The following is a 23121-nucleotide window of genomic DNA, read 5'->3' as shown; positions in this document are numbered from 1 at the left end:
TTCATCCAAGAAAATATTTTAATGAATGCCGTGTTCACTGAGATTAAACACGATCATAAAATATTAAGTTGATCATATGCAAGTTAATTTATATTATGTCTAAGTAAAGGGTATTCCAGTTATTAAAGCCTGTTTATTAAGAACTTCATGAAGTGCGAGAGAGCTATGTTGATGGTCCCAATCTCCCAGTCCAATGAATTGAGTGCAATGGCAAAAATTAAAAATAAATTAAATGGAAGGAAAATTGTTGAATTGCCTTAAACCCGCAGGAATTCCTTGAATATTCTCAGAGTTGTGCACCTCATTTAACTCGAGGCGCCTCTTATTCCTGATTAGCAATGTGTACTGTACAGTTTAATTTGTGCTGCTTTCGATTATTTAACAGTCCCTCTCATAGCTGCCAATGAGTGGAGAAATGATCAGTTCATGACCTGCTTGAGTGGAAGATAAAGCATTTATTCTTGTGATATTGTGTAATATGCCGCAAAATCCTGATATCCTGCGTTCCCAACACCAGTGAACGGTAGACCGCCGGTGGCCAACAGAATTACCTGCAATGATTTGGATGCTGAAGTATAACTTTGCTGTCCGTTCTGATTCATTAACTTCTCGCTCAAAAGTTGATGTAAATTTTACGTTTCTCTGTCAATCTACTGTTTAATGATCAGGCCGGTGGTCTTGTTTTTCCGCTAATTTCCACAGGGCCGTCTTCGGGTCAGGAGCAATTCGAGAAATGCAAGAAGGGACATTGTATAATGTGAGGAGTTTCTTCTTATCTCTGGACCCAAACTGTATGGCCATAGCTACTCATTTTGTAAATAATATCACTTTGTTCATCCCCCGCATTTAGTTACATAAATCAATCATAATTCCTATGACTAATGATACTCTATTGCTGTAATGAGATCGAGACCCAGAGCTGCTGCAAAACAGACTGACAGCCCCTTTATTCCTTGTCAATATAACTTATTTCTTTAGATTCAACCTGCTGTGAAGTAGTGTAGAAATAAATGGACTTAATTTACATTTGAATTATTCATTTTGTATGAACTGATTCTCAACGAGAATTTCAGCATTAGAATCTTGGGAGACATTACAATGAATCCATTCAATTATCCCGATACAGATAAAATGTCCACTTTTAACAATAACCTATTATAAATATCTGAGTCCATTCTGTTGGGGATGTGGGAGGTGGGGCGTGGATCCAGTCGCCGCCTCCACCAGGCAATCAACAGGCGGCGCCTGGAAACCCGCCCCCTTCTGCCGGGTATTTAAATACCGCTCACTGGGGCCGGAATCCAACAGTCCAGGAGCTGGTTTGTTCACTGAGTTCTGGACAGAACCATTTTCCCCAAATGACCAGAAGGATGAGGTCGGCGATTTCTCTCAGTTTTTTGCTGACTTTCTTATCCCGTGAGTAGTTTTTATTGTCCAAGTCTCTCACTGTTACTGTCTCAATGTCAGTCTCTCTCTAGAATGTTACAGAGTCAGGAATCATTTCACCAGGATTAATCCTCTGGGTTTTTGATATATTTTTACAGGTGTCCATTCGGAGATTGTGTTGACTCAGCCAGAGGCAGAGACCGGGCGTCCCGGAGGCACCTTGAGACTGACTTGTAAAACCAGCGGCTTCGACCTTGGCAGCAACTACATGTACTGGGTCCGACAGGTTCCCGGACAGGGGCTGGAATGGCTCCTTGAGTACTATAGTTCATCCAACAACTACTACGCCCCAGCAATTAAGAATCGATTTACTGCGTCCAAAGACACTTCAAGAAACATCTTCTCCTTGGACATGACGAGCCTGAAGACTGAAGACACCGCCATCTATTATTGTGCAAGGTACCACAGCGAAAGGGACCAGGGCTGGACCCGAACAAGAACAGATCGAGAGGGACTCAACAACTTCCATCATAACCTGACGGTCAGTACTTGTTTTAAATGCAATATTAACTATAATGATCAGATCCAGACATCAATCCGCTTCTGACAAAAGTAACAGAGAAAATTTAACAGTAAAACCTTACAAACCAACCGATATAATGGGCTGAGCTTTTGTTGTGTTTATATTTACTTTTAACAGTTTCCGCAATTACAGACCTGGATATAATGTTCATTTTAATATGTCTGACACTTGAGGGAGGGTCTCTGTTCATTGAGTCTTGTGAATTGATGCATGAATTCGAAACCAGATCAGAGGTAAACGTATGTTTGAAGTGAATATTGAGAGGCAGCACTGAACAGAGAGAAAGTACAGTTTTTGTTCGGGTGTATTTCACTGTGATACTACAGTGGGTCACAGTGATGTGCACAGCGACATCCTCATACAAAAACCTCAGAGAAGGAGTTTGTTCAAATGGTGATCGCTATCACAGCAGGAACGTCAAAGAAATTGAGATTTAAATAAAATAATGGGTAGAGGTTTGCAAAAAGGTATAAAAGTCTTCCACTTTGTTGGTGCTGACGGACATGCTAAATCTGCACAGAGGCTTTAAAAGAATTCCAATCGCATTAATAAATATAATGACCAGCGCAGGCTGGAATATCTCACTGATTCACTCTTAAGTGAGTCGGAATCGGGTTTTTAAGAGCGCAGTGAAATGAAACCTCTGTATTTTACAGTGAACAGTCTGCCGCAGTATTTGACATGATGTGTCTCACTGTGATATACTGGATGGCACAGCAGTTACTGTCAATACAAAAAACCCTCAGCACTAATTGAGTCTGCCTGGGTCAGTGCTAGCTTTTACAATCCAACTAAATTTACAGTGATGTAATATTTGCATCCAGCACTGCCCAAAAAACATGTTTTAAGATGGAAAAACTGTGATAATTATCCATTCATCAGTTGGTGATTTCAATAACATCTTCATGTGTTACTCTGTGAATTATAAAACATGAGGATCATTGATGAATAGCTAAAAATATCTAGAAATGCAAATATAATTTAATGAAGATTTATCTTGACCTTGCTTTGCCACTGACTTATGAATATTTAAAATAATGATGGATTTCTGTCTTTTTCGTGCAGGGACAGTTATGGTACGGCACAGCCCAGGGAATGTAATACTGTGACGCTATGGACTACTGGGGACAAGGGACCATGGTGATGGTGACTGCAGGTAAGAACCATTCACTTAGTTAGTAACTGCTTTATTTGAGTCTTTGCTTTATATTTTTGTCTATTTTAATAACTGATTCGTTCACTGAAACTTGAGTTTGGTGTATTCTGTAAGGAGATATTTTACAATGTTTCATGAGGTTCTGCTGAAATTGAGTTATATAATTCTGCTGTGTCTCTACAAAAAGGTGCTACTCAGGGATTCAGTCCCTGGTTGTTGTGATTTGGTGTTTATCTGCTGAAGTTACTGTGTGGCCGGGTTACGTGAAATATCTAACGTTTGTTAAAAAAACAGTTTGACGTTTCTACAATGTTTAATCTCGGTGGCATCTAATGGCTGCTGGTTTTACCATCTGTTGCACAAGGGTTTAAATACGTTTGAAATCAAACCCAATATCAACAAATTATGCTTAAGTTTCAGTATTAATTTATTGAATATGTTCCACCTACTCACAATGCTGGTGCCATTATTCCATATTTCTGTTTAGTTTAATTATTCATTTATTTAGTGACGAGCGGGTTGCCTGGTTTCGATATTGAGATTTTCTTGCAATGTTACATTGGATTCTGTTGGAAGTGTTCGTACAATTGAGCTGCTTCTCCTTGAAACGGGTTTCAGCCCCTCAGTGATGTGATTTTGGTGTATTTTCTCCTGAGGAGATTGTGTATCTGGGTGGCTTTGAATAAGTAGAATTTGTGAAACGGTTTGGCGGTTCTGCATTGTTTCTGCTTTGTTTAAACTCGGTGATATTGAGCGGTTACACGTTTTGTGATTGAATGGAAACAGTCTACGCGTTTGTATCTGCTTGAAGAGCGATTGTAGGCAGAAAACAAACAGGCTTCAGAAATGGGGAAAAAGCGTTTAAAGATGTATTAGACCATTTTGTTTTTATTTTAAGTCATAATTGCAGACGCAACTAAATCATGGATTAAGACGCTCAATCAGAACATAATTCGTTACTGCAATCAGAAACTATATAATTAACAAGTTTTCAAATTGTAGAGTAAAATTAATATAATTCAAGCAATTATAATATGGTAATATTTCTCCATATTGATTGAACAGCTTTCATGTTAACATAATTGATCATTAATCGTCTTTCACAATTCTGCTGTGCACTGCGCACTATTAAGATGATAGGAAACGTTTTTAGGCTGGAAACATTTTGTGATTATGCATGAAAAAAAATCAATAAGAATATACTGACTCTACAGAATTGTTCAGATTCACAAGAGATTTTGAATTACTTTTTTAGATCCCTGATAATCTTTATCTTAAAACCTTAAAACCTTATCTTAAAGACTTAAAGAGGAGTTTGACATTGCAGTTTGGCAATATGTGTATCCGTTTATTACATTCTTTCTGTGCAACCAGAACCACATTATTCCTTCAATGTCATTGGGATTTGGATAGCGAGATAATTGTCACTAGTTTAATCTTAAACAGTTTTCTGGGGGTAGAATTTGCTGGCAGTAAATGAATTGTTCTTACATTTTCTTGAAATGTAGGAAGGTGCAGACTGCATATGAATAGAGATTGACAAGTAAAAGCTTGAAATTCGAACAGATTAATTTAATTGCAAACATTAATATTAGTTTTGAGCTTAATAACAACATCCTGTCTTCCTTAGCTGTGCTGTACACAGAATAGAATTATAGGAGAAGATTAGATTATATCTGAGATTCATGCTTAATTCTTATTAAATATTAAATTGAAGAGCAAAATCTTTAATAAATTTGTTGGTTATATTTCAGTGGCGTAGATGATCTGAATGAAATTTTCTCATCAAATTGTATACTGATTAATTTGGATCTTCTTTCAATGAACAATATATTTAACAATTAAATTATCAGGATTTTTTTTATCAAGGAAGCACTTTTATTGATAATAAGTAACTGCGAGGAACATTTTTTTTACATGTAGTTTTGAGTTAAGACAAGCTTGCTTTAGCAAACAGATGACGTTACAGTTCATCGAAAGTTAATGTGATGTGACCCCGGCCAGATTTGAAAGTATTTAAAATATTCCACTCATAAATTCGTCTCGTGAATTACTCGATGAGAATAGATGGAATTTATAATTTCTCAATGCGTTCAGAAACACGCATAGTTTACAATTTTGTACGTTAAAACAGAGCAGTTGAAGTAAAAGTAAAATAGTAAATAATGATTAGATTTCAGTAAAATTGATATACTTCTCTGAATGTTACCATCTGGTAATTTCAAGTTTATTGTTCAACATTGTTTCAGTGTCAGGTTGATTTAAATAAACCCCAATTATTTCACAAAGTACCAGGGAGAAACAAGTTTTCAATTATTGAAAACCATTTTTAATATTATAGAGTAGAAATCAGCTAACAAGAAAATGAATTGACAATAACAAGATAATTAACTTACATGATAATATTAGTGAAAATTAATTCAACATAAATAAACTCCAACAATTAAATAGTCATTATAGTGAATGCAAAATCTCAAAGGGTGGAGAGAATTTTTAATTGTATCCAAAATGAATTTAGAAAAGAATACTTCCTTACTCAGCTGTGCTCAGCTCGATAAGGTGTTTCACCTTGATGATTTTCTTGATTATATTTATATCTAAAATCAAATCAAATCAGCGGGTAATCGGTTTTCAATGTGAATGTTTCTTGATTTGTTTAATGCTTACCCCGTCATTGAGTCTCTGTTACGGACACCAAATTATCCTGAATCTGTAATATTTGATGTGCTCATTTCAGGGTAACTTGAATCTTGCATTGTTTGGAGATTTGACACAGAGAGGCAGAATTAGATGGACTTCAAAGGGAGTTTTGGCATGAAAATCAGATTAATTTCAAAGAAGTTATAGAATAATTGTAGTAAATTGACCATTGATCAATTAGAATCAAACAGCTTGAATGAAATGGACAGTTTGAACAGATCTATCTGCTGGGAACTCGACTGTTGCACCATTTGTGTCTGTTCTGTTTCTGTGCACGTGGTCACTGTGCTGGGATCAGGAATCTTCCTGACTGGTTGTTAATCTTCTGGTTCGCTCTCCTGTATTTCAGGAATCGCAATTTGATTTATTTCTTTAAAAAAAACTTGTGCCTGTGAGAAACGTGAAAGTTTGACTTTTTGACCAGGTGCCTCAGAAATAAGATGCCCAACCCATTGTGACAGTCAGAAAGGACAATTCAGAAACGACAAACAGGCTGTTGAAGGAGATTTGGTCGATTTTCAACCAGTGATGTATGTGCCTTGGGAGTGTTCAGTTAGGCAATGCAGCGAGAGTTTTATTCTATTTTAATCCATGCTGTAGCAGTCCTTGACCTATTTAATGGGACAGTATGGAGGAATAAATTAGCCTGTATCTTATTTTTAATCCCATCACAGGATGTTGGGGTCGCTGGAAAGGCCAGCATTTGTTGCCCATCCCTAATTACCCCTTGAGGAAGTGTTGAAATGCCCCCTCCTTGAATAGCTGCAGGTTCACTCACAGTGTTGTTAGGAAGGGAGTTCCAGGATTCTGACATATTGACAGTGAAGGAACGGCGATATAATTCCAAGTCAGAATAGTGGGTGCCTTGGAGGGGAACGTACAGGTGGCAGTGTTTCCAAGCACCTGCTGCCCTTGTCCTTCTAGTTAGGAGAGATTGTGGGTTTTAAGGGTGCTCCTGAAGGAGCCTTGGCGAGTTGCTGCAGTGCATCTTGTATATGGTACACACTGCTGTCACTGTGCGTCGGTGGGGGAGGGAGTAAATGTTTAAGGTGGTGGATGGGGTACCAATTCTGTGGGCTGCTTTGTCCTGGAAAGTATCGAGTTTCTTGGGGTTTTTTGAAGTTTCACTCATTGAGGCAAGTGGAAACTATTCAATCCCAGTCCTGACTTGTGTCTTGTAGATGGTCAGTTGTCTTTGGGCAATAGGAGTTGAATTGCTCGCCACAGAATTCCCAGCCTCTGACCGGCTCTTGCAGCCACAGCATTTATATCAAAACTGGATTGAACCCTCTCGTGGGCATATTTGATGGAGCAATGTAGAGAGAGTTTTATTTTATGTCAAACCAGTGCTGTACCTGACCCGGAGTGTTTGACAGTTCAGTGGAGAGTTGGCTTTCTGTTGAATCCCATCCTTGCAGCTGATGACAGGAGTGTACTGGGGGAGGAGTGGGGAATTTAATCCATGTCTTAACTTGTCCTGTTCCTGACCTGAGAGCTTTTTCCCTGCAGAGGTCAAACAAACTGAATCAGCATCGAACTAACTGGCTGTGAGTCCTAGACCAGATCTGTGAAAATAAATAGTTCCATTGTTCGGTTGAAATGACGCACATTAATTGTTTTTAACAATTTTTCTGGAGAGAACATGTATGCATTTTAAATGAATTAATTATGTTTAAGCATTTTGAGTATCAGAAAATCATTGAATGTGAGTGACCTGAACTTGAGCACAATTTCAGAACAAACAGAATCAGGGAGTGACAGTGAGGTCCAGAGAGCAGCGCCTGTTCTGATCTGATCAGAGGCTGCGAGTTATTTAAATGCTTGAAATGGACAATGACCAGACTCCCACTCCAAATAACCAGTCGTGGGGGATTTGGGGAAAAGAAGCTGCCATCAAAGACTGAGTTATTGGATTGCCGCCTGCAGGGGGAGGAATGAATGACAGAAATAAGAGCATGAGGAGGACATTCGGCCCTTCAATCCTGCCCTCCATTCAGTAAGATTATGGCTGATCTACCTCGACACTCAGTCTCTTTACCACACACCCTCACTCGCTCACTCTCTCTGTCACACACACTCTCTTACGCACTCTCCATGACAGACCTACACTCTCTCTTTCTCTCTCTGTCACACACGCGCGCACACACACACACACACACACACACTCACATTCTCTCTCACACACACAAACTCCCTTTAACACACATACACTCTATCTCTCACACATTTCCTCTCTCTTTCACACACACACACTCTCACACAGACACACATTATCTCATAATCATACTCTCTTAACTGCTATTACAGGTGCACACAATCTCACACAAACATGCACTCTTTCTTTCTCACACATGCATTCTGTCTCTCACACACACACACGCACACATGCACAGTCCCTCTCTTTTACGCACACCCACTCTCTCTCTCTCACATACATTCACCCTCTCTCCCACACACATACACACTCTCAATTCTCCCTCTCTCTCACACACAGAAACATAACACTCTCTCTCTCACACACACACATCCTCATTCTCTCTCACGCACACAGAAACACAAACACACTGTTCCTCTCACATACACACTCTCTCTCATTCTCTCTCTCTCTCTCTCTCTGACAAAAACACTGGCTCTCTCTTTCACACACTCTTTCTCTCCCACACACACACGTTCTTTCTCTCACACATTCTATCTCACATACTTATACTACCTATCACTCACACCTCTACACACACTCTGTCTCTCACACACACAGTAGCTCTCTCTCACACACATACACTCTCTCACACACACGTTTCTCTATCTTAGACACTCTCACACTTAAACTCCCTATGAGACGCACATAAAAACACACTCTTCCTCTCTCACACACAATCACATACACACACACTTTCTCTCCCCCGCAGACACACTCACACACATGCATACACACTTTCTCTCTCTCTCTCTCAAAAACACACATACATTTGCATGCACTCTCTCTCTCTCTCTCTTTCTCACGCACACACACACATTCTCACATACAGAAGTGGGCTGAAAATATTATTTGCAGAATGAAAATCCGTTAAGTTGCATGCATGTTCATTGTTCCATTTCTGATGTCTTTTTGTGTAAAATGAAATTACACAGGTGACATCACTATATATGTGGAGAATTTCCAAGTGTTGAACCAAACACAAAGAAACAAGAAAAAGGGAGGGATGTGGCGGAGACCACGGCCGCCTGGATCCCCAATACTGCTGCACACTTGGTGCAAGATGCCTGCACGGCCCATCCTGATTTTGCTGTAACCTTCCCCTCCAGCCCCCTCCGTCTGCCTCTTCGCTCACTGACACGGGTTTCTCAAAGAAAGACATCGGCATTAAAGCAGCTGGCCAGTGATCTACACTGCTGCCTGACTTTACACAGCCGGTGTTACTGAAAGCTAATCAACATGGAGAATCAGGACAGGATCGATGGAGAGGAAGAGGAGGTGGTGGAGGTGTTGGAGCCGAATTGCGGAGCCCTCAGCTCGGCTGTGGACAACAGGCAACGGAAAGCTGAGCCGGAGTGGAAAATCATCCAGAGAAACATCACCTTGATGAGCCTGCAGCACCTGGGCACCCTCACTCCCCACAATCACTCACCCTCACTCACCATCACTCACTCTCCCATCCTCTCTCGCCTACCTTCACTGACACTCAATAACTCATCCACCCACCCCCACACACCCACTCACCCTCACTCACATACCCACCCTCACATACCCACCAAAGGGCAGAGAGGTGTGAGGGGGAAAAGGCAGAGAGGCTGGAGAGGAAAACGGCAGAGAGGAGGGAGGGCAGAGATGCGGGGGGGGGGCGCGGGGACAAGGCAGAGAGGTGGGGGGCAGGGCAGCGAAGCGGGGGATGGGACGTGCAGAAAGGTGGCAGGGGGAAGGGCAGAGGGCCAGCAGGAAACGTCAGAGAGCCGGGCGAAAGTGCAGAGAGCCGTGGAGTAAGTGCAGAGACCTGGGGAAGAAAGGGCAGAGAGGTGAGCGGGAAAGGGCAGAGAGGTGGGTGGGGGGGGGGGGGCGGATGGGAGGAGCGCAGAGAGGCGGAGGGCGGGGGGATGGGCAGAGAGGCAAAGAGGGAAAGGGCAGAGAGCCGGGCGAAAGTGCAGAGAGCTGGGGGAGAAAGGACAAAGAGGTGGGAGGTAAAGGGGAGAGAGGTGAGGGGGAAAGGGCATAGAGGCGAGGGGAAACGGCAGAGAGGTGAGGGGGGAAAGGGCAGAGAAGCGGCAGGGGGGAAGGGCACAGAGGCAGGTGGGGGAAAGGGCAGAGGGGCGGGGGTAAAGGGCACAGAGGCAGCAGGGGGAAAGGGCAGACAGGCAGGAATGGGAAGGGCAGAGAGGTGGGAGGTGGAAAGGGCAGAGAGGCGGGATGGAGGAGGGGCAGAGAGGTGGGAGGGCAGAGAGGCAGAGGGGGCAAAGGGCAGAGAGGTGGGAGGGGAAAAGGCTGAGATGCGGGAGGGCAGAGAGGCAAATGGGGGAATGGCAGAGAGATGACGGAAAGGACAGAGAGTCAACAGAAAGGGCAGCGAGCCGGAGAATGGGCAGAGAGCCAGTGGAAAAAGTCAGAGAGCTGGGCAAAAGCACAGAGAGGTGGGAGGGGGAAAGGGCAGAGAAGTGGGAGGGGGAAAAGGCACAGAAGCGGGAGTGATAAGGGCAGAGAGGCGGGTGGGAAAGGGCAGAGAGGAAGGGTGAAAGGGCACAGAGGCATGAGGGGGAAAGGGCACAGAGGCAGGAGGGGAAAAGGGCAGAGAGGCGGGAGGGCAGAGAGGCAGAGAGGGGAATGCATAGAGGTGACAGAAAGGGCAGAGAGTCGGGCAAAAGTGCAGAGAGCCGTGGAGTAAGTGCAGACAGCCAGGGCAGAAAGGTCAGAGAAGTGGGAGGGCGAAAGGGCAGAGAGGCAGGGGGTGCAAAAGGCAGAGAGGAGGGAGGGGGAAGGGCAGAGAGGTGGCAGGGAAAGGGCAGAGAGTCTGGGGGGGAAGGGCAGAGCGGAGGGGTGGGGAAGGGCAGAGCCACTGGGGCGGGGTGTGGTCAGGGCAAAGAAGCAGGGTGGAAAGGTCAGTGAGCCAGTGGAAAAGGTCAGAGAGCCGGGCAAAAGCGAATAGAGCCGTGGAGTAAGTGCAGAGAGCTGGAGGAGAAAGGGCAGCGAGGTGGGGGAGAAAGGGCAGAGAGGCGGAGGGGAAAGAGCAGAGAGGTGGGAGGAGAAAAAGGCAGAGAGGAGGGGGGACAGGCCAGAGAGGCGGGAGGAACAGGGCAGGTTGGCGGGTGGTGGGGGAAGGGCAGAGAGCCGGGCTATAATGGGGAGAACCAGGCAGAAGCAGTTGCGAGCCAGGACCCCAGACGCCCTGGGCCCCACACTCTCTAACTCTCTCTCTCTCTCTCTCTCTCCCTCATTGTCTCTCCCCCTCATGAAATCCTTTCCATTCCCGGGGCAAGGCACTCAGTGCCTGGGATAAAAGCGAGACAATATCTCCATGCACTTCCCCCCAGCTCCCTGCGCCTTTCTCCAGTGGGTGATCACTGCCCCTCCAATCACAAACCTGTTTGCCTCCCACTTTTACTGCTGATAGGCTGACTAGTGGGCCTATCAGCAGCTAACGGGGTAGAAGACCGCCCCCCCCCCCTCCCCCACCCCCTCTGTGATTGGAGGAGCAGCTCCTTAAAGATAGCCCGAACTCCACTTACCCGCCTTACCAGCATTTTGAACAATGGCCCCGGGGGCCACAATCCAGCCACAGGACACAGATTGGACAAGCCCATAATAAAGGAAAATAAGGAAATGGGCAGAAAAGTTGAACAAATATTTTGCCTTAACGCAATGGTTACTAAAATAGCAGAGGCATTGGTTTTAATTTTCCAAACTTCTCTGGATTCTGGAAAGGTCTCATCAGATAGGAAAATATAGAATGAGGCTTTTATATTAAGTAAAGGAGGGAAGGGGAAAGCAAGAACCTGCAGGCCAGTTAGCGTAACATCTGTCAGAGCGAAAATGCTGGAAGCTATTATGAAGGAATCTATCATGGGTCACTTAGAAAATTCAAATGCAATTATGCAAACCCATCATGATTTTGTGAAAGGGAAATCATGTTCGGCTGACTTATTTGAGGCCTCTAGAGGAAGTAACAAGGAACATGAATAAAGGAGAACCTGTGGGTGTGCTGTGTTTGGGCTTCCAGAAGGCATTTGACAAAGTGGCACATCAAAGGTTACTGCACAAAATAATGGTGTCGGCAGGAACATTTCAGCATGGGTAGAAGTTTGGTTAGCTAACAGGAAACAGAGTAGGGATAAATTGGTTATTTTAGATTGGCAAGATGGGACAAGTGGAGTGCCACAGGGATCAATGCTGCGTTCTCAACTATTTACAATTTATATCAATGACTTCAATGAAAGGACTGAATGAATTTTCTAAATTTGCTGATGACACAAAGATAGATAGGAAAGTAAGTGGTGAAGAGGGGATAAAGGTCAGCAAAAGGATATCGATAGGTTAAGTGAGTGGGCAAAAAAATGACAGATGGAGTATAATGTGGGAAAATATAAACTTATTCCCTTTGGCAGGAAGAATACAAAAGCAGCATATTATTGAAAAGGAGAGAGATTGCAGAACCCTGAGGTACAGAGGGATGTGGATCCCTTGGTGTATGAATCACAAAAAGTTACAATACAGGAACAGCAAGTAATGAGGAAGGCAAAGGGAATCTTGTCATTTATTACAAGGGGAATAGAATATAAATGGAAGAATATTTTGCTAAAGTTTAATGGGGCATCGATGAGACCTCGTCTGAATTACTGTGTACAGATTTGGTCTCATTTACAAAAGGATGTAAAAGCATTAGAAGCTGTTCAGAGAATGTTCATTCACATGATACTAGGAGGTGTCGTCGGTTATCTTATGAGGAAAGTTTGGATAGGCTGGGCCTGTATCCACTGGAGTTTAGAAGAATAAGAGCTCATTTTATTGAAACATATAAGATCCTGAGGGAAATTGACAGGGTGGAAGCTGAAAGGATGTTTCCCCTTGTGAGAGAGACTAACGATAGGGAACACGTTTTAAAAATAAGACATCCCCCATTTCAGACGGAAATGAGGGGATTTTATTTTTCTCTCAAAGGGTCATGAAACTTTGGAACTCTCTTCCCCAGGGAGCGATGGAGAAGGAGTCATTAATATTTCAAGACAGAGGTAGAGAGATTCTTCAATGACAATGGAGTCAAAGGTTAGCCGAGAGTAGGCGGGAATGTGGAGTTAACGCCACAATCAGATCAGCTATGACCAGAGTGAATGGTGGAGGAGGCTCGAGAGGCCGAATGGCCTACTCCTGCTACTGATCCGCATGTTTATATGCACATACGATTGGAAAAAGTCGTACTTACTGTAACTGGTATTCAGTTTAGAGTTCTATGGTCATTATATAGTTACCATTACAAAGGTACTTTCGAAGGGTTGTTGCTATTCTTTGTTTTGGGGGGACGTGGAGAGGGGAGGGGGCATCAGTCAATTTGAACAGAGCCAATTTCCAAACTGCAATGATATAAATGACGAGACAATTTCTCTATCACCAAGTGTTGTTGATTGAGAAATAAATGGTGGCGAAATAATGGGGAAAATCCTCTGCTCTTCCATTTTAATCCAATGAAAGGTACGTCATTCAGATAACATCAAAATGTTCTATTTTAGTAATGGGATAGAGGTGGAAAAAGAGGTGTGGGTTTCTAAAGAGGGAACCGACAGTTGAGGGTGACCAAATGATGGAAATAATAAATGATCAAATGTGGGTGTGGGTTTTAGTTGGAATATATTTAGATATGTTTATAATTATAGTCAAATTTTGAGTTGTTTGATTTCTTAATGATTACAAATCACAGAGTCTAACTTGCTCAATCGGCCATTCTTTCCCAGCGACACCGTCTTCGCCCATTCTCTACAGCCTGGTCTCCTCCTGTCAGCAACACAACACCGACGGCTCCATTACCTACGGCTGTTTGGCGATGGACTACTCCCCTGAAATCACCAGCCTGACCTGGAAGAAAGATGGGCAGCCGATCACCACTGGATTTAAGACTTACCCGTCAGTGAGAAACCAGAAGGGCACCTTCACCCTGAGCAGCCAGTTAACCATCACCGAGTCAGAGGGGGAATGTAGCAAAATCAAGTGTGAGGTTCGACACAGCGGCACAGACAAGAGCATTGGAATGCAATGTAAGTGTTGGGGAACCTGTGAGTTCTAGGGCCTTGGTTATAACACACTTATAGTACTCTGCATAGTTCTGATCCCTGGAAATTCCAGGTTAGTGTCCATTGTTAAATTATAAGAACTCATTGTATCTGTTGTCAATTTCTTCTGCAAGAAATGTTTAACCTGTGTTTTTTGAAGGCCCTGAAACCTTCCCTCCAACTGTTCTCCTCACCGTGAGTTCCAAGGAGGAAATCACAACCAACAAATTTGCAACCGCCGTCTGTTCAATCATCGATTTCCGTCCAAAGTCAGTGACCGTGAAGTGGCTGAAGAATGGACAGCCCATGGATTCAGGAATTGTCACCTCTCCCGCCTTTGAAGTGAATGGGAACTTCTCGGCGACCAGTCGGCTGAAAGTCTCCGCTGGGGAATGGTTCACCGACGCAGTCTATACCTGTCAGGTCACTCACCAAGAGGTCACCCAAAGTCGAAACGCCACCAAGTGTGAGGGTAAGAAATAAAAACGGAGGAAGCAATAGAGCATTCTGCACTCCGATGTTAATCAAATCTGGAAACAGCTTCGGGATAGAGTGTTGGAAAGTGCATCCACCCTATTCATAAAACAGCTTTCAGTCCTGCATTCCAGCCCAGGAATGATATATTTGTATTGGGATTGGGGAAACGCAGATTCGTTAGACTGTTACCGGGGCTGAAGGACTTAAATTATGAGAACAATTTACACAGACCAAGCTGACTTTGCCTTGTGTAAAGAAGATTAAAGATGATAGTTCGAGGTTGATATATCGAAGGTGTTATATTTTCCTTTCGAGAGAGAAGGCTGAATACTGCTGTCCTGATTCTGAATGCGAAACTTTGATTGATTTTCATTTCTGTTTCACAGAACATTCCCAATGCAACGATCCCAAAATTACTCTACTGCCACCGCCAATAGAACAGGTCTTACTGGAGGCGACGGTGACATTAACCTGCATCGTTTCTAATGCCCCTTATGGAGTCCTCGTGTCCTGGACCCAAGAAAAGAAGCCTTTGAAATCAGAGATTGCAGTCCAACCGGGAGAGGATCACAACAGCGTGGTCAGCAACGTAAACATCTCGACACAAGCCTGGCTGAGTGGGGCTGAGTTCTACTGCGTGGTGAGCCATCAGGATCTGCCGACTCCTTTAAGAAGTTCCATCCACAAGGAAGCAGGTGAGCGGTGAGATTGAAGCAATAATCGAAACATTGTGTCCTTATCCAATGTGAGGGTCAATATTTAGTAGTCAATGTATTAAGGTCCACTCCGATTGGTAATTCCACTAACTAAACGCTCTGGGCCTGTCGACTTCAAGGAGGAAATTGATAAGTAGAGGAATGAACAATGAATTGAAGGCTGTGCTTTTGGGTTTAGATGAAGTCAGCTGGGAGGAGCCTGGTGTGGATCTTAAACACCAACACAGACCAGTTGGGCAGAATGGCCTGTTTCTGTGCTGTAAACTTTGAGAAACTTTCTAGTCCAACCCCATAAGTTCTCAGGGAAAAGGATTGTGCCACCTCTGCTCCAAGCTGGAAAACCGGACAGATCCCAAAGTGTTTTATTAATTAATTCATGGGATGTGGGCGTCATTGGCTCGGCCAGCGTTTATTGCCCATCCCTAATAGCCATTGAGAAGGTGGTGGTGAGCTGCCTTCTTGAACCGCTGCAGTCCGTCTGGTGTGGGCACACCCACAGTGCTGTTAGGGAGGGAGTTCCAGGGTTTTGACTCAGCGACAGTGAAGAAACGGTGCTCTATTTCCAATGAGTGGATAATGAAAACCTTTAATATTCATCACAAGAATATTTCTCTCACATCTAACCAGCCATTTCATTGTCTCCGATATTCTCCAGTTTATTGACATTTATCGTATATTTTCTGCAGTTGAAAATCAGCGGGAACCGTCCGTGTCTGTCCTCCTGCCCTCGGCAGAAGATGTCTCCGCTCAGAGATTCGTCTCCCTCAGCTGCTTAGTGAGAGGTTTCTCCCCCCGAGAGATCTTCGTCAAGTGGACCGTCAATGACAAGCCGGTGAATCCCGGGAATTACAAGAACACCGAGGTGGTGGCGGAAAACGGCAATAGCTCCTTCTTCATGTACAGCCTGTTATCCATTGCAGCGGAGGAGTGGGCCAGCGGCGCTTCTTACTCCTGTGTGGTGGGACATGAAGCGATCCCCTTGAAGATCATCAACAGAACAGTTGATAAATCCAGCGGTAAACCGAGTTTTGTGAATATTTCCCTTGCACTGATGGACACTGTTAATTCATGTCAATGAAAATCTCTCGGTTACATTTCAAACTCCAATTAAAAAAATAATAAAGTCCTTTTCTCCAATCGTCATTTAAATTCACGATCGCTTAATTAATGTTGTTTTCCACTTTTGCTAACTTTAGACCTGTTTAGTTAAAATTGGATATTTACGGGACTCACACCCAATTCTTGAACACCCAGCTCTCCCAGATCAGATACACCCTAGGTTAGAGACAGAGTAAAGCTCATTCATTTCAGGATTCTGCAAAATAGCCTCACCAGCTCTCCTCCCGCTGAGGAGAAATCTGACAATTTCCCATTTCCGACAAACAAACACAGCGCATTTTGATCTGGGTGTTCCTGCTTCTCTTATTGTCCATCCCTTTAAAATGGATGTCAGCTTTAAGCTGCTGCAACACCAACTGGGAACCGAAGTGAGGGTCACAGAGAAACATGTCCCAACAACCCCCCATCAGAGGGAGGGGCAAGGGAAATCATTAACCCACTGTATCCCCACTTCCTTAACAGAGAGAGGGGGAGAGGAAATTTTTAACCCACTGTCCCCACGCTTCCCCATCAGAGAGGGGGGGGGGGGGAAGGGAAACTGTTAACCCACTGTACCCCCATTTCCCTAACAGAGAGAGGGGGAGGGGATATTGTTAACCCACTGTGCCCCCACTTTACCAACAGGGAAAACTGAAAGGAAAATTGTCATCCAATTTTACCTCCACTTGCTAAACAAAAAGACGAGGAAGGTCATTAGTTAACCCAATTTGTCTCCACCTTCTCAGCAGACAGAACCGAAAGGGAAATTGCTTAGCCGACCACAGGGAGGGAAGCTATTAACTCACTGGGCTCTCAGTGCCCGAGCAGAGAATCTGGAAGGGAACAGGCCTCCACTGTAAGGACCCAGTTACTAATAGCACAAGTTGATTTCCAGCTTCCTGTCTGCAGCCCTTAACTTCCAACATGGTGAAAATGAAAAATGTAAAGTTTTAACACTCTTGTTCCTATTGACCTGATGCTAACATTGATTTCTTATAATCCGAATCTAAACTGGTGATTGAATCATCCCTGTGTTTTTCATGGTTCTTCCATGAATTTGAGAGGTGCGCCATTGAATTTTCGCATTTGTTCACCTGATATCACCTTGCATCTCACATAAAACACGTTTATATACAGAACATTGAAAATATTCACCAAAATTTTCACTGTCAGTGTCAGACTCGATCATTGGTACCCGGTGAAACTTGGAAAAATAATAAAAATTCAAATAACTGACACAAATGGACACTCACACATACCTAGGCACAGCCACTCACTCACAGATACCTAGGCACAGACACGCACACACACACAGGCACAGGTACGCACACAGGCACGCACCCACACACCTGCACGCACCCATACACACAAACACACACACACAAATACGCACAGGCACACACATATACAATCACACACATACACAAATACACACACACAATCACGCACACACAAACACATGGGCACAGACGCACAAACACACATACAAACACAGACTCAGACACACACCTATACGCAATCACACACACGCAAATACACACACACAGACACATCCACACATAAACACAATCACACACACAAATGCACACACACACACACACACTCATACACATATACACAATCACACACGTACAAACAGATAAAACAAGACAAGCAGACTCATACAAGGGCATAAAGCACAAATGTAATTATTAGCATATACATTATCACACGTTCATAATGCCAGAAATACAGATATAAAGACACACACTCTCAACCAGATTAAAACAAATGCACGGGCACACCTTAGCACGTGCACACACATGAGCAGACGACACCCAGACACGCAAACACAGAAGAACAAACTAACACATTAACAGACACACATGTCGACACAAACATACTCATGCACAGGAGAACACAAAAAGCACACTTTCGAACATATGAAAACATAAACACACCTTGATACAATGTTCTTAATATCCATCAAGACACAAATACACACATTAAACTCTCTCTCTCTCACACACGCATACACACACATACACACACACTCACACACACTGTGACACAGACATTAATATGCTGACACACACGTGGAACACAAAAAGAAACATTAACACTCATATTAGCAGGCAAGGACACATAAACACACAGTCACACAGATAGTAATAAATAAACATAGACATCAACGCATAAGCACACACTCATAATACACATTAGCAGAAAAACAAAATATACAAACACTCAGATACACAAATCAGCACTCATTGGCGCATGAACACACACATTAACACTCATACACAAATATGGACACACAAATAAAGAGCAATGCAAAGCACGAGAGACTCTGCACACATACACAAAAACTAAAGCACAACACAGACGCCAGGGTATTGAAGAAAGTATAATTCAAATGTGCTTTTTTAACGGGCATATCCTTCAGCATGAAAACAAAAATTGCTGGAAAAACTCAGCAGGTCTGGCAGCATATGTGGAGAGAAAGACAAAGTTAACGTTTTGAGTCCGAATAACTCTTCTTCAGAACTAAAGAGAAGTAAAAATGTGGTGAAATATATACTGTTTAAGTGGGGTGGGACAAATGAAGCTGGATAGAAGGCCAGTGATAGGTGGAGGCAAAGGAGAGATTGCGAAAAATGTCATAAACAAAAGGTCGAAGGGGTATTGATGGTGGTGATACTGGTTAAAGGAGGTGCTAATGGTGACATTAAGGGTAGAAAGCAGGATGAGCAAGTGACAGGTGGCCCTAGTGGGAAAAAAGATCAAAAAAGGCTAAAAGGTGGAGATAAAACAGTGAATGGAAATAAATTTTAAGTAATAATAATAGAAATAGATGGGAAAAAATATATGAACAACATCGCCTGGCAATTGCCTCGATTGCATAATGACCCGATAAAAACACTGAAACAATGTTCTTACTGAGAAAACTGATTTAAGTTAATGACGCACCAAACATTCCCATCACAAATAGACAAACAAGATGGGAACTCACATCTGAGCTTTTAAAAAGCAACTTTCACAGTTTCCAAATAAGTAGCTCAGTGAATCTCTTGCAATATCCATCATAATATTCTCCAATAATGGATTGTACGAAATTGTTGGAAAATAAACTGATGCTGAAGAAAAGTTGCCACATTTTCCGACATGGGCTGTACAAGGAATGTAAAGGAGAGATAGTTAGTGAGATAGGTTACTGAGATTCACGAACTTAACAGCATATATAGATTGAACATTAAATTAGAGAATGCATTAATAACTTAGGAAAGAGTAAAGAGAATATTGAAGAAGATATCCTAGACTAGTAAACAATCTAATTATACTTCCTCGGCTATATCCTCATAGATTCCACAGACCGCACCTGGATTGAAGACTCTGTGGATGATAACGGCAACATCTGGACAACCGCTTCCACGTTCATCATCCTGTTCTTCCTGAGCATTTTCTACAGTACTGCCGTCACTCTTGTGAAGGTGAGAAGATTCAATCCACTCACACATCAAACTGACAGAAGCAGTTTGAAAAATCTCTCAATGTTTCATTGATTAGAACTCTAACATAAATGTCCCAGATCATAAACATCTGCTTCATTATTTTATCCTTTTTTTCAGATCAAGTGATCGGTTGCATTTTGGACACCATAGACTTTCCTCGGCTGTTTACTGAGATTTCTGTATTACGAATTTAAAATATGCCCTTTTGGTGCCTCTAAAAATGAAATACCTTCAGTTTATGTTTCCGAATCTGTAACTGAGACAATCATGGACGGTATTTCAATGTTTCTGTTTGAAATGCGCGAGGTATTTATGACTGTATTGAAATTATGGCTTATAATTTCCCTTTAATTTGAATTCGCTGTGTAAATAAGTAACTTTCCTCATTCCTCATTCACATTTATTACGTTCTCTTCATGTTGAGCTCCTATTTTCTCTTCCTGGTGTCTGTTACTGTTGTACATATAGTTGGCAGCTCAGGGCTAATGTGCTCTGTTCTCAATGTGACTTTCAGTCGTTGTATTAATTTCAATTCACTTTAAAATAAACTTTTCTGTCAAATGTTCTCTGAAAATGTTAATAAATCGTGAATGTGAAATGAACTGGCTTTTGCTGAACTCCTTCCTCCAAGACCCAACAACACTGCTCCTTCTACCCCATTACACGGTTTACCCATCTTTCCCAGACAGGTATTTTTCACCAGTCCTGTCTGGGATGTGTTTGAACCCAAAACAAAAACAAGAATACCTTGAAAAACTCAACAGGTCTGGCAGCATCTGCAGAGTGGAGCACAGTTAATGTTTCGAGTCCGTATGACTCTTCAACAGAACTAAGGAAAAATAGAAAAGAGGTGAAATATAAATCTAACCAGCTTACAGTTCACCTCTTTTCTATTTTTACTTGGTTCTGTTGAAGAGTCATACGGACTCAAAACGTTAACTGTGCTCCTCTCCGCAGATGCTGCCAGACTGCTGAGTTTTTCCAGGTACTTTTGTTTTTGTTTTGGATTTCCAGCAGCCGCAGTTTTTTGCTTTTGTCTTTGTGTTTGAACCCAAGGCCCTTCAGTGAAAGAGTCACTGCGCCACCCAGCGACCCATCGGTGTTAATACACCTTTCCTTCTGCCTTTTTATGGCAAACTCCAGAGGCAGAATGATTGCAGAGCGAAGGGAATCTCGGTGATTTCACTCCTACTCAGGTCTGTCACAGTCACATGTCAGGTAATTGTAAACAGCAGGGATCTGCTTCATCAGAGGCCCATACAGGACAGCATATGGAGGACGGAAGTTTCCTTTGCACTGCCCCATCAAACACTCCCAGGGTCGGTGCAGCAGGGGTTAGATAGGGAGTAAAAGTTTTCTCTCTCTTTATCCTTTCATGAGATGTGGGTGTCACTAGCAAGACCGCCCCGAACAGGCCGGCTTCCGAGGCCGTTTCAGAGGGCAATTAAGTGTCAGTCACATTGCCTGAAATCACATGTCGGCCAGGCCGGATAAAGGTGGCAGATTTCCTTCACTAAAGGATATTAGTGCAGTAGATGGGTTTTAACGACAATTGGTGATAGTTGTCATGGTCACCATCACTGAGACTAGTTTTCAATCCCAGGTTTTAATAATTTAATTCACATTCCAGCAGCTGCCATGTTGGGATTTGAACCCATGCGCCCAGAGCATTCACCTTGTCCAATTAAACAATCACAAGGCAGAGACGTCACAGTCTATCTTCTCAAAGCAATTAGGGATGGGTAATAAATGCTGGCCCAGACAGCCACGCCCACATCGCACAAATGAATAACAAAAAATACATACATAAGTCTGACAGGATAGTTGACATAAACCATGGGATAATTCCGAGAAACTAGGGCCGACCTGACGCAGACACATTATCGAGCAGTAATCTTGCAAATTATTACCACAGTTTGGGCTTTGTCAGGAGTACCAGAGGGCACAAATCGTGGGAATTCCCAGACTCTGCTGCCTGCCTGACGCAACAAACAACTAAACTCCCTGAACATCACCCCAGGGATCATCTCTCCCTGCTCCACTCCGGCTGATACCATCCTCCTGAACTCACTGAACATCACCCCAGGGATCTTGTCTCCCTGCTCCATTCCCTCTGATACCATCCTCCTGAACTCACTGAACATAACCTCAGGGATCCTCTCTCTCTGGTCCATTCTCCCTGATACCGTCCTCCTGGGCACACTAAATATCACCCCAAGGATCCTCTCTCCTCCCTCCATTCCTCTGTGACCATCCTCCTGAACTCACCGAACATCACCACAGGGATCCACTCTCCCTGCTCCATTCCCTCTGTGACCATCCTCCTGAACTCACTGAACATCACCACAGGGATCCTCTCTCCCTGCTCCATTCCCTCTGTGACCATCCTCCTGAACTCACTGAACATCACCACAGGGATCCTCTCTCCCTGCTCCTTTCCCTCCGATACCTGTTCTGATGCGAATCTTCAACTCTTACTCCACTGATTCTGGCAGAGGCTGTTATGCCTTTTCAGTTTTTAACCAATAATAAAATAACTCTGTTTAAGCAGCGTGGACATGCGCAAACTACCCTCATTCCTAGACCTCAAATCCAACCCAGGCCATGGCGGTAAAAGATTTTTATTTTAAATTTATTCATGGGACGTGGACGTCGATGACTGAGCCAGCATTTATTGCCCACCTCTATTTCAGAGGGCAACTAAGAGTCAACCACATTGCTGTGGGTCTGGAGGCACATGTAGGCCAGGACAGGTAAGGATGGCAGGTTTCCTTCCCTAAAAGATGTCAGTGAAACAGATGGGTTTTTACCAGCAATGGTTCCTGGTCATCGTTAGACTTTTAATTCCAGATTTTTAATGAATTCAAATTCCACCATCTGCCGTGGCAGGAATCGAACCCAAGTGCCCAGAGCATTATCATGGAAAATAATTGACTGATATCAATTTCCTCCATTTTCATGTCACTTATTTTAACTCCTAATCTCCATTGCAGATATTTCCAATTCTATTTAATACTCACGTAGAACTTTAACTCTGTTTCTCATTCCACTGATTGTGACGACTTGCCCTGTATTTTATGTCCTGATAAAGACAGGAATTCGTGCTCAAATAAAAACAAGGGGTGCTGAAGTTCACAACGGGCCGTGTTCACACTTCCAGTCCATATGACTCTTCTTCAGAACTGAAGAGAGGTGGAAATGTGTTGGGTTTTCTGCTGCTGACAAGCGTGGGTGGAGCAACTGGAGCAAAATAGAAGATCAGGGATAGGT

At 43.2% G+C, this 23121-nt stretch overlaps 1 gene segment (V, D, J or C); it reads left to right on the top strand.

Annotated features, from left to right (window-relative positions):
* Positions 1-1309: 1309 nt before the first annotated feature.
* LOC121270616 lies at positions 1310-20453 on the top strand. The segment is given in 9 exon segments: positions 1310-1416; positions 1545-1871; positions 3084-3125; positions 13755-14054; positions 14230-14541; positions 14933-15241; positions 15949-16278; positions 19703-19830; positions 19969-20453. Coding segments are annotated over 9 exon segments (1815 nt in total).
* Positions 20454-23121: the final 2668 nt, after the last annotated feature.

Source organism: Carcharodon carcharias, chromosome 27 (assembly GCF_017639515.1).
Source record: "Carcharodon carcharias isolate sCarCar2 chromosome 27, sCarCar2.pri, whole genome shotgun sequence".
NCBI classification, from domain to species: Eukaryota; Metazoa; Chordata; class Chondrichthyes; order Lamniformes; family Lamnidae; genus Carcharodon; species Carcharodon carcharias.
This window is presented reverse-complemented; position numbering and strand designations above follow the sequence as displayed.